At 36.4% G+C, this 15,240-nt stretch overlaps 1 protein-coding gene across 1 annotated transcript in view; it reads left to right on the top strand.

Annotated features, from left to right (window-relative positions):
- The first annotated feature begins 533 nt into the window (after window positions 1-533).
- Window positions 534-15,240, top strand: part of ETAA1 (ETAA1 activator of ATR kinase) — a 51,936-nt gene continuing 37,229 nt past the window's right edge. Inside the window, exons 1-4 of the mRNA XM_053712101.1 lie at window positions 534-850; window positions 6,954-7,094; window positions 7,362-7,438; window positions 8,002-8,108. Of these exons, the coding sequence (XP_053568076.1) occupies window positions 646-850; window positions 6,954-7,094; window positions 7,362-7,438; window positions 8,002-8,108 (530 nt within the window). The 5' untranslated portion in view covers window positions 534-645. The remainder of the gene's footprint in view (window positions 851-6,953; window positions 7,095-7,361; window positions 7,439-8,001; window positions 8,109-15,240) is intronic.

The following is a 15,240-nucleotide window of genomic DNA, read 5'->3' on the forward strand; positions in this document are numbered from 1 at the left end:
TATAAAAACAAACTTTGTGTCACTTAGTGACTACTACCCAACCATACCCCTGACTGAGCATAACAAAATAATATCAAAGTTAGGACTCTAACTTGGGGATAAGACAATATTTTTGTGAAACTTTTACTGGAAAGCCTGCTAAAATACTGGACTCTCTGGCATAATACTGGACTGGATTTGCCAGCAACTACAACTTCCCAGGTAGTGGGACACCAAGTACTCGCTCGCGTGCACGAGAACCACTGGTCTAATGAGATTTTTAGAGAGGTAATAATCCCTCTCTTCCATAATCCCTTACGGCACTGAGATGTGTTCGGTATATATATGTATATTAAAGTATAAATAGTAACGCTTAGCAAGAGTCTAGTACGTGTACTATATTGTGATTGTACTCGGAGTCGCTACAACAATCACACAGTCTCGTATTTACAGACTTCAGCTTTGTCACTAACTTCAAACTGACGATCAACGTCACGCTGCGAGGGAACTACCCAATCAGCATACACTTCCTTTTCAACAGTCAACCAATTGATGTTTACGTTTTGTCAAAATGTCGGCTTCCGTGGAGTGGTAGTTTGTGCTAGGCCGCATCACCGTTGTCTCGGTAAAATACTGGATTTGTGATGCGAGGGCAGCCGGGAAACGATGATGAGCCGCAGGAGGCTGCAAGCCGAGAAGTCCCGGGGACAAGACGACGAAGATCGTAATAGACGTAAAGAAAAACGGGGCGGCCTGGACCGAGAGACCCCTAAAAAAAGCAAGTCCGAAAAGAAACTCAGTCGAAGTTTGAAGTCTGGGGCAGCAAGTCCGGACATCCCTGTGGTGCCAGGAAAGAGTACCATAATAGAGGGTGAGGGTCGGAAGTTGCCACTGAATTTTGCTTTCTGAATCGGCCGCGTATAACAAAAACACTCAGTACATACCTGGAGCTCTGGACTAAATCATTTTCAAAATGCTTTGGCTACATCATTTGCTGTTATAACCGTCCCGATACTACATCCATTGCCCCCTTCTTAAAAAGGGCAAACCTCAGTCAGAAAGCACCTTTTATTTATAGGTTTCATATAAAACAGTAATGAATTAGTGTCTTTTGTTTCTAACTTCTCTAGCAGTGCTGAGACCTCCCAAACAATTTTGTGCATGAATATCTGCAACACTGTGCACTGTAAATACGTTTCCAATGACTTGTTCTACCAGTTAGAGTATAACATTTATGATAAATTGGTTATTTATGTTTTTATATACAAAAAACGCAGTTTTCTTTGAAACCACAGCACATTAAACTTGCTGTACACACACACATGCTTATTTATATTATCTTGGTGTGTATACCAAAGCCCAATACTTAGAAATAAAATTAACATTGTATTACTTAGCTCTCCTAACCCGTACCAAAGTGTAATTTCTTCTGTTTGCTTTGTTTACACAGCTTTTCTATAACCAATATTTAAAGTGATGGAAGAGTCTCCCTTTTTTAAATTCAGATCTGGAATGTTATTGATATTTTAGATGGAGTTTAATTCTTCAGTTGTAAAGAAGATGCACAATAACTTACTTTTTAATATAGATATGAAATTCAAATTCCCTATGCTCCGCAGCCCACTTCAAATGTAACATTTTCTGTAAGATAACTGTTTAAATTGCCAATCAGTGCTCTAGCTACAACAAAAGTGCCATATGGGGAGAATGCTGATTGGAGAACAATTCAAACCGTTAGCTCACAGAAAAACTGACATTTTAATTGTGCAACTGAACGCGGGGGAATTTGAATTTTATATCTACATTAAAAAGTACGTTTTTTTATAGTGCATTTTTATTACAACTGATCAATTTCAATCTAAGATAAAACTAACATCCATAATCTGTTTTTAAAAAGGAGAGACTTTACCATCACTTTAAGTATATAAACTGTCATTATATGTAGGAATACAACAGGCATAGTAAACACAGAAGTAAAGAATCTCTTTGTAAACAATTTAATACATACTCCAGCAGGTAAAATGGTTAATTTGGAACAAATTAAAGGAGAGGAAAAAAAATAGGGGACACTGTCCCTTTAAAGCCAAACGATCCCTTGCAAGTGTAAATTTAAATTAGCTATATGCAATCACATCAATATGCAATCACATCATATTAAATGTCTCCTTTATAAAACATGTACATCATTTTTTCTTAATGTACAGATCCTGTATTTGTTTTTCTTACCGTATTAAGAGGAGAGATGTTTCTTCAACAACATATGATGTACAATTTGTCCAGGGCCATAATAGTAAAAATAAATTGCATGCAAAAGGGCTAAACAAACAGTAGAAGTACTGCTCAGGACCCACAGAGCGCTGCTGGTCCAGAGTAGAAACCACTGCTGATCCAATCAGTAGCACTAGTCGCAAGACTCAGCTGTGGTTAAACACACAGTAGTGCAGGGTCGCTAATCTTAAAATTACATGCTCTAGCGAATTAGAGCATGTCATTTTTTGACGACTATGGCCCTTAAAGGATATATATGTATGCGTGTGTGTGCTACTGGTCCTTTATATCAAACTTCAGGACAGCACACAACCTAGCTGTTAAATGATGCTTATTGGCTCACCAGCAGTTTCGACTTGGAACCAGACATTCTCTGCACTTCCAGAGTGATGCTTTAACTTTGTGTTTAAATCCTTTGCTTGGGGTTAAACACACAGAGTTGCAGGGTCACTATGGATAACATTACATGCACTAATAAATTGGAGCATGTAATTTTTCCACTACAATGGCACTTTAAAATAGGTTGGAATTTTACAGTGTAGAAGTGTCTAAATTAATGCTGTTACTTCTAAAATATGATCTTTTTAAAGATATATATATATATATATATATATATATATATATATATATATATATAATATTACACTAATCCTATATATTTCGAAAACCTAATAATTTTTGAGATACATAGATTCTGATAGCAGATAAGAACCAAAGGCCCAACAAGGCTGTCCATATTTTCTTCAAGTGTAAGCTTTAAGGGACATAATACCCATATGCTAAATGAAAGTGGTGCAGCATAACTGTAAATAGCTACCAAAGAATTATTACCTGAAAAAAAAAGGAAGATATTTTACCTCAAAATTTCTTCAGCTCACAATACTAAGTGCCAAGTAAACAGTTAGACTTCAGCTGAAGTTAGAGGCATGTTGGAAAAAACAGCTTCATTGGTGCTGTTGTCACACTTTACTGTGATCCCATGAGCATTCACTGAAATCTCACAATATTTCATAGTAAACTTCCTTAAACTGCATAGGAAAGTAACATGCCAGAAGCATACTCTGTAGAAAGTCCTGGAACTACAATCCTGATTGGCTACTTAAAATATTCAGGTGATATTTCCTAGTCTGCTTCTTACAGCTATGCTGCAGCACTTTCAATTGCTTCAACATTTGGGTATTATGTCCCTTTAATTCATTTGTAGGATAGTCTTATGCTTATCCCAGACATACTTTAAAAGTGTTTGTCTTTAAAACACCAGTGTTAAACATCTGTTTTTGTGTGGTTGCAGATATACCCAGAGGTAGATCCTTTTTCCCACTTTCTGCAATGAGATATTTTTTTAGTAAAATTTTTCCTGGATTTCATTTTGAAATAATAATAAATTAGACAGTTACACTAAGGCACCAGGCCAACTGCAGTGTGTTAACTGGAGAATAAAGCCATTTTTAAACTTTAAATATATTGCAGCAGTTGAAGATTTTGCATTGCAAATTAGCTGCAGAGAAAAATATATATATTTTTTTTAAAGGTCTCGAATAAATGTGTTGCCTTTGCTCTAACATCACACAATTATAAGGTAAAAAGGTACATTGCTCACAAGAATGTATTCAGAAGTCACAGCTATGCAGACTGGGAAAGGCGGGTGGTGGGGTTGAAAAAAATCTCTGAGAGCCAATCGTCATTCAGTGCGTTGTCACTTTGCAGCACTCTTCTGTATTTGATTGTTCTCTTCAAACAGTGCTTTGCTTTGGCTGCACTGTGCAATTTTCCTTTAACACAGTGCAGCCAGAGCAAAACACTGTGAAGAGAACAGCCCGATGTGGAGCAGCTCTGCAAAGCAAAAGTGTTAACACTTCCTGTATGTGTAGAAATCTTTCTGCAGACATGCATTTTCTGCGATATCTCAGATCATAGCATGTTCTGCCTTGGGGCAGATATATATATTAAAATCTAGCCTAATGCTATAATGCTTCTTTAGAATAGTGGGGGGAAAAGAAATAATACGAGATTAAAAATATTTTTCAATATTGCTTCTCAAGAATGTAGTGTAATCTTGGCGGTTAATATAGCTGTCAGAGTTGTCCTTATAAGCATATAATAGTGATATCCAACTAAGAAAAATCTAAAACAAAATAGAAAATTGTTGTTTAAATATATTACATGATAAAGTTTTACCCCCAAAGAATAAGTCACAAAATAGGTTATGGAGCCGAATTCAGAAATTATTATATTCATAATTTGGTTTCTTAAAATGGATGTACCACACTGCTTGGTAGCCTGAACAGTAACACCGTTCCAGAATATTTCTAAATATTTAAGGGACTTTAAAGTCAAAATTAAACATTCATGATTCTGATAGAATGTGTTATTTTAAACAACTTTCCAATTTACTTTTATTATCGATGTTGCTTTGTTCTTTTGGTATCTTTTGTTGAAGAATAAATTTAGGTATGCTGATTGAAGCTCAGGAGCATGCATGTCATGAGCCGTGCTTGCAACAGTGCATAAGATTACTGCAAACAATGTTGAAAATAAGAGATGGCTAGACGCATGCACGCTCCTGAGCTCACACATGAGTACTCTTTAACAAAGAATACTAAGAGAAATAAACAAAACTAATAATATATTTAAATTGGAACTTTGTTTAAAATTTAATGCTCAATCATATCCATGTAAGTTTAATTTTGACTTTAATGCTTGTTTTACTAAATGATAGCATTTATTGGTAGCTATTTGGGTGCCACTGGTTTGGAAGGACTGTAGATGCATAGTATTTCATCATAATATAGATAGCTATTTCTATATGTGTTTTTGTGTTTAGGATAGCATAGTGTCCTAGTGTATTACCAATATGGGGGGGATATATTCTTTTACAAAATTTCCATGAAGCGTTGCATACAAAATAAATGTTAAATATGGATTTGTGTTACCACTTCTGATTCTACATATTTCACTTTGTTAAACTATTATCTGATAGGCAGTATTTTTTTTGTTAGCTGTACTTATTTATAAGCTATTGGGACTGGCACTAAATGCAAAGGTCAAACTCAACTGATGTGAATTTTAAAAGAAAAATTACTCGGGTGTAATTAAAGGGCCATTATAGTGAAAAACAAAAATACATGCTCTAATTCAGGGTTCTTCAAACTTTTTTCGCATGACCCAGTGCAATGATATCACATACCTTCGCGACCCTATTTTAATGCTTGCTCTGAAAATTTCTGAAGTAATATACAAGATAGCTGCAATTATTATCTAAGTGGATAAAATGCGTGCATACTTTATTCCTGATTGTAGTCAAACTCTCATACAAAACACACACTCATATCACAAACAGACACACAAGCTCTCATACAAAAAACACACTCATATATCACAAACAGACACACAAACTCTCATACAAAAAACACACTCATATATCACAAACAGACACACAAACTCATATAAAACATAATCTCATACAACACACACTCATAACATAAACGCACACACAAACTCTCATACAACACACACTCTCATATATCGTATTGCGACCCAGTAAACATGGTGGTGCAACCTGTTGTTTTAAGAACCTTGCTCTAATTCCGTAGAGCATGACATTTTAACACTAGCAATACTGTAAGTCTGTGTTTAATCCATTTGCAGGGTTAAAGTACTGCTTGGAAGCTAAAGACAATTGCTGGTTCCAAGCAAAAACTGCAGCTGAGCAAACCATCAACAGTAGTTGTAATACCAAGCTGTGCGACTGATTCCGCTGCATAGTACATGGAGTTGTTGTAGGGAGTTTGTCTTTTTAAAGAGACATTAAACACTTAATATGTGCTCGATAGAAAGCAAAAATTAATCTGAGAAAATATAACATTTTAGTACCTATAAAGTAATCTATGTTTTAATCTAGGTTTTCCTCTGTTAAGGCCAATTATGGACAGTTATAAATGGGTCTCAAAAAGGCAAAAAGAAATTGAATTATAGGAAAGGGGACAAAATAAATTTTATATATATATATATATATATATATATATATCTCAAAATACTACGTATAAAATATATATATATATATATATATATATATCTCCAAAAGGAAAAAAGTAGATGGCTCCAGCACTGTTTTTTTTAAAGTGAAATAACCTTTATTAAGGTGACATAATGAACAGACAGCTGTCTGTTCATTATGTCACCTTAATAAAGGTTATTTCACTTTTAAAAAAAACAGTGCTGGAGCCATCTACTTTTTTCCTTTTGGATTTATATATTGGAGGTGAGCAGGACCCTCTGGCTACCGTGCACTCTGCTAACTATTCCTGAACTGTTGACTTGTGCTGGACCTATTGCTTTCTTTATATATATATATATATATATATATATATATATATATATATATATATATATATATATATAATATATATATATAAATGTGTGTATGTGTATATATGTATGTGTGTGTGTGTATATATATATATATATATATATATATATATATATATATATATATATATATATATATATATATATATATATATACTACGTATAATTTGTTTGTTTTTTATCCCTTTTCATTTAGGACTGTTTTATGTAATTATTTTTTCCTGTATGTTAAATATGTTTGCAGATTTCATGGTTCAGACATTCTGTGTTTTTTTAATACTGTTTAATATTGTATTAGTCATGTTGTGTTTTTTTTTGTTTATATTTTTTTATAACAGAAGCTGGAACAAACAAGATCACACCTAAGCGATTATCTAAAGGCAGTCAGTGGGTATCAAGCTTCAATTCTCCTTCTAATGATGTAGAACAGCAACAAGAAATATTTTGGGATCCTCATTCACCAGCTCCACTTAGAATAGGTAACTATTGTAAGAATATACTGACTTTGTAATGCTGGTGTTTTTAATCTAGGATATACAAATTACTTAGTATTAAAAAGTGTGCTGCTTTGGTTTCTTTTAAACAAAGACATTACAAGTAAACATTGTCTTTGAAAATAAACTAAGATGCTAAATTAGTTTTTATGTGCTTTATAATCTATTTCATTCAATGTACCTTTAACATTAAAACACATTGCCATTGTTTACCCTTTTTTATTTATTTTTCTCATCCATTTTTTTCAATAGATAATGGAAATAAAAAGCGGGCTGCCGGCAAATGCACTGTTGATATTTCTGATATTGTTAACAGAATTGCACCCAAGGTGAGTGTTTGCAGTGATAGACTATGCTTAGTTTCTTGTTGGTAAGCTTGATATATGACCAAGCCTTTCTATCATTTCTCATGTGTTTGCTTTTATTAAGTGTTCTGCCTTCATCTTTTTTTTATTTTTGCCATGGTGCAAAAGAATTAACCTTAAAGGGACATTAGGTAGTAGAGTATGACGGCAATAACGTGTGATACTTTTATTCTTACCAAATTGAGATGATGCAGAGCTAATAAAAAAACAAACGCTCCTGGCTACAAGGACAGCATTTTCTGCATCTATATGCAACCCATGTTTATTCTCAGAGAGACAAGCAGCATCACCTAAGAATGTGCTGTATGTCTTGAGTCACTCGGCATGCACATGGGTTGTAACTTTGCACAGTTAAAAAAACAAAAAACTGTCTTCGCAGCATCTAAATAAAGCGGCAATAGCAAGGGTAAGTTCACCATTTGCTGCTGTCATAATGTAATCTTTAAAGGCCCCTACATGTAAAATCTATACTATTAGTTACTTTCAGTATTTTTTGCTTAATATTATTGTGTTGATTTCTTTTGGAGGATGAAAAGCCAACCAATAGTGATTCAGTTATTCTTGGAATGTGGATTGGAGAAGATGCCATTCCATCAACGCCAGCAATAGTTCGAGCTAGGACAAAATTAAATAGGTAAAGTTCACTTTACTAAAACTAACCTTTTTATGTGCTGTAATTCACCAAAGGACACAGTGATTTATGAATATCTATCTTAAACAACATGGTTAATATTGTGGATTATGGGGTGGTAGCTGCACAGCATGCTAGGAATTGTATTCTCCAGATTTGGTTTTAAATGACAATGTACTGCAGTCAGGTGCAATCAAGGCCAGATAGGATAAGACAGTAGCAGATGGACAGTTTGTCACACTAAAGTCTTACTGACACCTTGTATCTTTCTTTCCCCCTTGTACATGGGTGCTCAGTTTAATTATTGGTGATTGTCACCCATAAGGTAAAGGGACAGTAAAGTTTGAATTAAACTTACATGGATTGGATAGATCATGAAATTGTAAGCAACTTTCCAATTTACTTCTATTATAAATTTTGCTTAGTTCTCTTGGTATTCTGTGTTAGTGTATTCCTAGGTGAGCTCAGGAGCGTGCACATGTCTTTAGCCATCTGGCACCAGTGTTTGCAACATTGTTTATTGAAGTGTTATACATAGTTACATACACAGCTGCCATAGAGTGCTAAAGACACTTACACACTTCTGAACTCATATCTGCATACCAGGTTTACTCTTCAGGATAGCAAGAGAGCAAAGCTAAATTTTAGGTGCAGCAGCCAGTGGGTTGGCACCCATTGATCTCCTGGGGATTCTAAACTAGGCCACCAGGGACTAATTTTAAGGCGCCAGTTTGTCAAACCCTGTCCTAAGGAGTTTCAATCCAAGCATCTTGCAGGCTGAAAGCCACACATTGGAGCTCCAATTATAAATATTATTTTTCAAGTACTTATATCTCAGGCTTGGCCAATATAAACTGCTGAAATATTGCCTGTTTGTTTCAAGCCCTACATGTTTGATGTGAACAGGTAGTTTTTAAGATCAATAGGGGTCATCAAGTAATTATGTTTGTTTAACAACAAATATTGACATACTTTGTAGTTGGTCTATCTTTGATACTGATTAAATCTGCTCACAAACTAACTCTGTAGTCAAATTATTTTCTCCAGAGATTTGTTTTTGCTTTTTTTATAAATTATGATGGCAAGAAAAGATTGGAATAAAACTTTTCACTGATAATCAGAGGGAATGAAATGCTTCATGATATATCTGAGGCATGTTTTCCATAAGAAGTGTTCAGCACGCCAAGTTTCAATCTGTTACAGTGGAGGGTTTATCTTTTCTATTCTTTACTCACCATAGCTTGTTTAAGGCACTGAACAAAGTATACACCAATGTGTGCTGATAATTTCTGGTAAGAGTTAAAGGGAAAAGCAGTTACAAAGAAGTTACCGTTCCACAAAAGAATACAGTTTTGAACTCATTTATTGTATGTGTAATACATAGAGAGAATGTATCTATACTGTTTCAAATTTGCTTTTATTAAAGGGACATAATACTCATATGCTAAATCACTTGAAACTGATGCAGTATAACTGTAAAAAGCTGACAGGAAAATATCACCTGAGCATCTCTATGTAAAAAAGGAAAATATTTTACCTCACAATCTCCTCAGCTCAGCAGAGTAAGTTCTGTGTAAAAAGTTATACTCAGCTGTTCCCAGCTGCAGGTTAAAAAAAAATAAAAATGAAGAAATGAACAGCAGCCAATCAGCATCAGCAGTGCCGAGGTCATGAACTCTTTTACTGTGATCTCATGCGATTTCACTTAACTCTCATGAGATTTCATAGCAAGCTGAATAGGGAAATAATATGAGAGTGCACGAGGCTCATCCCCTAAGATGTCCCAGGACAGACATACTAAAATGCTGCTTAGAAATCCTTTACAATGGGAGGTGGCTACTGAGGAACTTTTGAGGTAAAATATCTTTCTTTTTTACATAGAGATGTTCAGGTGATATTTTCTAGTCAGCTTTTTACAGCTATACTGCATCACTTTCAAGTGTTTAAACATTTGGGTATTATGGCCCTTTAACCAAAATATAAAATTTAAAACCAATTTGTTCTGTTCACCATTTTGTAACTCACACAAACTAACAATGCTTGTTAAATATGTAGTACTGTATTGGGTTAAAATGATAGTCATAAAGTTACACTATCTTAAAGTGATGGTAAATCTGAGTGTTTAAAAAATGCTCGGATTTACCATCACTAAAAACAAACTGTAGTTTCATTTATTACCTATTTTAAAAAGGGTGCTAAACTCACCCTGCCTGTGCCGCAGCAGTTCGCTAAAGTCAGAGCCTCCGGCTCAATGAGGTGATGTTTCCATCTCTAGACCAATAGACATGCATGTCATCTGACAGTGTTCTGTATGCTAGCACTGCTATTGGTTTAGAGGTGGAAACGTCACCTCATTGGTTAAGAGCGATGTGCCGTGAGTGGCCGAAGGCTCTGACTTTAGAGAGCTGCAGTGGCACAGACAGGGTGAGTTTAGCACCATTTTCTTTCATGTAATTAACAAGAGTCCATGAGCTAGTGACGTATGGGATATACATTCCTACCAGGAGGGGCAAAGTTTCCCAAACCTTAAAATGCCTATAAATACACCCCTCACCACACCCACAAATCAGTTTTACAAACTTTGCCTCCAAGGGAGGTGGTGAAGTAAGTTTGTGCTAGATTCTACGTTGATATGCGCTCCGCAGCAAGTTGGAGCCCGGTTTTCCTCTCAGCGTGCAGTGAATGTCAGAGGGATGTGAAGAGAGTATTGCCTATTGAATGCAGTGATCTCCTTCTACGGGGTCTATTTCATAAGGTTCTCTGTTATCGGTCGTAGAGATTCATCTCTTACCTCCCTTTTCAGATCGACGATATACTCTTATATTTACCATTACCTCTACTGATTCTCGTTTCAGTACTGGTTTGGCTTTCTACAAACATGTAGATGAGTGTCCTGGGGTAAGTAAGTCTTATTTTCTGTGACACTCTAAGCTATGGTTGGGCACTTTATTTATAAAGTTCTAAATATATGTATTCAAACATTTATTTGCCTTGACTCAGAATGTTCAACTTTCCTTATTTTCAGACAGTCAGTTTCATATTTGGGATTATGCATTGAATTATCATATTTTTCTTACCTCAAAAATTTGACTTTTTTCCCTGTGGGCTGTTAGGCTCGCGGGGGCTGAAAATGCTTCATTTTATTGCGTCATTCTTGGCGCGGACTTTTTTGGCGCAAAAATTCTTTTCCGTTTCCGGCGTCATACGTGTCGCCGGAAGTTGCGTCATTTTTTGACGTTATTTTGCGCCAAAAATGTCGGCGTTCCGGATGTGGCGTCATTTTTGGCGCCAAAAGCATTTAGGCGCCAAATAATGTGGGCGTCTTATTTGGCGCTAAAAAATATGGGCGTCGCTTTTGTCTCCACATTATTTCAGTCTCATTTTTCATTTGCTTCTGGTTGCTAGAAGCTTGATATTTGGCATTCTTTCCCATTCCTGAAACTGTCTTATAAGGAATTTGATCTATTTTGCTTTATATGTTGTTTTTTCTCTTACATGTTGCATCTGAGCCAGAAGATACTACAGGAAAATCACTGCCTGCTGGATCTACCAAAGCTAAGTGTATCTGCTGTAAACTTTTGGTAGCTATTCCTCCAGCTGTTGTTTGTAATAATTGTCATGACAAACTTGTTAAAGCAGATAATATTTCCTTTAGTAATGTTCCATTGCCTGTTGCAGTTCCCTCAACATCTAAGGTGCAGAATGTTCCTGATAACATAAGAGATTTTGTTTCTGAATCCATAAAGAAGGCTTTGTCTGTTATTTCTCCTTCTAGTAAACGTAAAAAGTCTTTTAAATCTTCTCTCTCTACAGATGAATTTTTAAATGAACACTATCATTCTGATTCTTTGGACTCTTCTGGTTCAGAGGATTCTATCTCAGAGATTGATGCTGATAAATCTTCATATTTATTTAAGATGGAATTTATTCGCTCTTTACTTAAAGAAGTACTAATTGCTTTAGAAATAGAGGATTCTAGTCCTCTTGATACTAATTCTATACGTTTGGATAAGGTTTTTAAAGCTCCTGCGGTTATTCCAGAAGTTTTTCCTGTTCCTAATGCTATTTCTGCAGTAATTTCCAAAGAATGGGATAAATTGGGTAATTCATTTACTCCTTCTAAACGTTTTAAGCAATTATATCCTGTTCCGCCTGACAGGTTAGAATTTTGGGACAAAATCCCTAAAGTTGATGGGGCTATTTCTACCCTTGCTAAACGTACTACCATTCCTACGTCAGATGGTACCTCGTTTAAGGATCCTTTAGATAGAAAAATTGAATCTTTTCTAAGAAAAGCTTATCTGTGTTCAGGTAATCTTCTTAGACCTGCTATATCATTGGCTGATGTTGCTGCAGCTTCAACTTTTTGGTTGGAAACTCTAGCGCAACAAGTAACAAATCGTGATTCTCATGATATTATTATTCTTCTCCAGCATGCTAATAATTTTATCTGTGATGCCATTTTTGATATTATTAGAGTTGATGTTAGGTTTATGTCTCTGGCTATCTTAGCCAGAAGAGCTTTATGGCTTAAGACTTGGAATGCTGATATGGCTTCTAAATCAACTCTACTTTCCATTTCTTTCCAGGGAAACAAATTATTTGGTTCTCGGTTGGATTCTATTATTTCAACTGTTACTGGTGGGAAAGGAACTTTTTTACCACAGGATAAAAGATCTAAAGGTAAAAACAGGGCTAACAATCGTTTTCGTTCCTTTCGTTTCAACAAAGAACAAAAGCCTGATCCTTCGTCCTCAGGAGCAGTTTCAGTTTGTAAACCAGCTCCAGTCTGGAATAAATCCAAGCCTGCTAGAAAGGCAAAGCCTGCTTCTAAGTTCACATGAAGGTACGGCCCTCATTCCAGTTCAGCTGGTAGGGGGCAGGTTACGTTTTTTCAAAGAAATTTGGATCAATTCTGTTCACAATCTTTGGATTCAGAACATTGTTTCAGAAGGGTACAGAATTGGTTTCAAGATGAGACCTCCTGCAAAGAGATTTTTTCTTTCCCGTGTCCCAGTAAATCCAGTGAAAGCTCAAGCATTTCTGAATTGTGTTTCAGATCTAGAGTTGGCTGGAGTAATTATGCCAGTTCCAGTTCCGGAACAGGGGATGGGGTTTTATTCAAATCTCTTCATTGTACCAAAGAAGGAGAATTCCTTCAGACCAGTTCTGGATCTAAAATTATTGAATCGTTATGTAAGGATACCAACGTTCAAGATGGTAACTGTAAGGACTATATTGCCTTTTGTTCAGCAAGGGAATTATATGTCCACAATAGATTTACAGGATGCATATCTGCATATTCCGATTCATCCAGATCATTTTCAGTTCCTGAGATTCTCTTTTCTAGACAAGCATTACCAATTTGTGGCTCTACCGTTTGGCCTTGCTACAGCTCCAAGAATTTTCACAAAGATTCTCGGTGCCCTTCTGTCTGTAATCAGAGAACAGGGTATTGTGGTATTTCCTTATTTGGACGATATCTTGGTACTTGCTCAGTCTTTACATTTAGCAGAGTCTCATACGAATCGACTTGTGTTGTTTCTTCAAGATCATGGTTGGAGGATCAATTTACCAAAAAGTTCTTTGATTCCTCAAACAAGGGTAACCTTTCTGGGTTTCCAGATAGATTCAGTGTCCATGACTCTGTCTTTAACAGACAAGAGACGTCTAAAATTGATTACAGCTTGTCGAAACCTTCAGTCTCAATCATTCCCTTCGGTAGCCTTATGCATGGAAATTCTAGGTCTTATGACTGCTGCATCGGACGCGATCCCCTTTGCTCGTTTTCACATGCGACCTCTTCAGCTCTGTATACTGAACCAATGGTGCAGGGATTACACGAAGATATATCAATTAATATCTTTAAAACCGATTGTTCGACACTCTCTAACGTGGTGGACAGATCACCATCGTTTAATTCAGGGGGCTTCTTTTGTTCTTCCGACCTGGACTGTAATTTCAACAGATGCAAGTCTCACAGGTTGGGGAGCTGTGTGGGGATCTCTGACGGCACAGGGAGTTTGGGAATCTCAGGAGGTGAGATTACCGATCAATATTTTGGAACTCCGTGCAATTTTCAGAGCTCTTCAGTTTTGGCCTCTTCTGAAGAGAGAATCGTTAATTTGTTTTCAGACAGACAATGTCACAACTGTGGCATACATCAATCATCAAGGAGGGACTCACAGTCCTCTGGCTATGAAAGAAGTATCTCGAATTTTGGTTTGGGCGGAATCCAGCTCCTGTCTAATCTCTGCGGTTCATATCCCAGGTGTAGACAATTGGGAAGCGGATTATCTCAGTCGCCAAACGTTGCATCCGGGCGAATGGTCTCTTCACCCAGAGGTATTTCTTCAGATTGTTCAAATGTGGGGGCTTCCAGAGATAGATCTGATGGCCTCTCATCTAAACAAGAAACTTCCCAGGTATCTGTCCAGATCCCGGGATCCTCAGGCGGAGGCAGTGGATGCATTATCACTTCCTTGGAAGTATCATCCTGCCTATATCTTTCCGCCTCTAGTTCTTCTTCCAAGAGTAATCTCCAAGATTCTAAGGGAATGCTCGTTTGTTCTGCTAATAGCTCCGGCATGGCCTCACAGGTTTTGGTATGCGGATCTTGTCCGGATGGCATCTTGCCAACCATGGACTCTTCCGTTAAGACCAGACCTTCTGTCACAAGGTCCTTTTTTTCCATCCGGATCTAAAATCCTTAAATTTAAAGGTATGGAGATTGAACGCTTGATTCTTAGTCAAAGAGGTTTCTCTGACTCTGTGATTGATACTATGTTACAGGCTCGTAAATCTGTATCTAGAGAGATATATTATAGAGTCTGGAAGACTTATATTTCTTGGTGTCTTACTCATCATTTTTCTTGGTATTCTTTTAGAATTCCGAGAATATTACAATTTCTTCAGGATGGTTTAGATAAGGGTTTGTCCGCAAGTTCCTTGAAAGGACAAATCTCTGCTCTTTCTGTTCTTTTTCACAGAAAAATTGCTATTCTTCCTGATATTCATTGTTTTGTACAAGCTTTGGTTCGTATAAAACCTGTCATTAAGTCAATTTCTCCTCCATGGAGTTTGAATTTGGTTCTGGGAGCTCTTCAAGCTCCTCCGTTTGAACCTATGCATTCAT

The sequence above is a fragment of the Bombina bombina genome, chromosome 4 (genome assembly GCF_027579735.1).
Source record: "Bombina bombina isolate aBomBom1 chromosome 4, aBomBom1.pri, whole genome shotgun sequence".
Classification (NCBI taxonomy): Eukaryota; Metazoa; Chordata; class Amphibia; order Anura; family Bombinatoridae; genus Bombina; species Bombina bombina.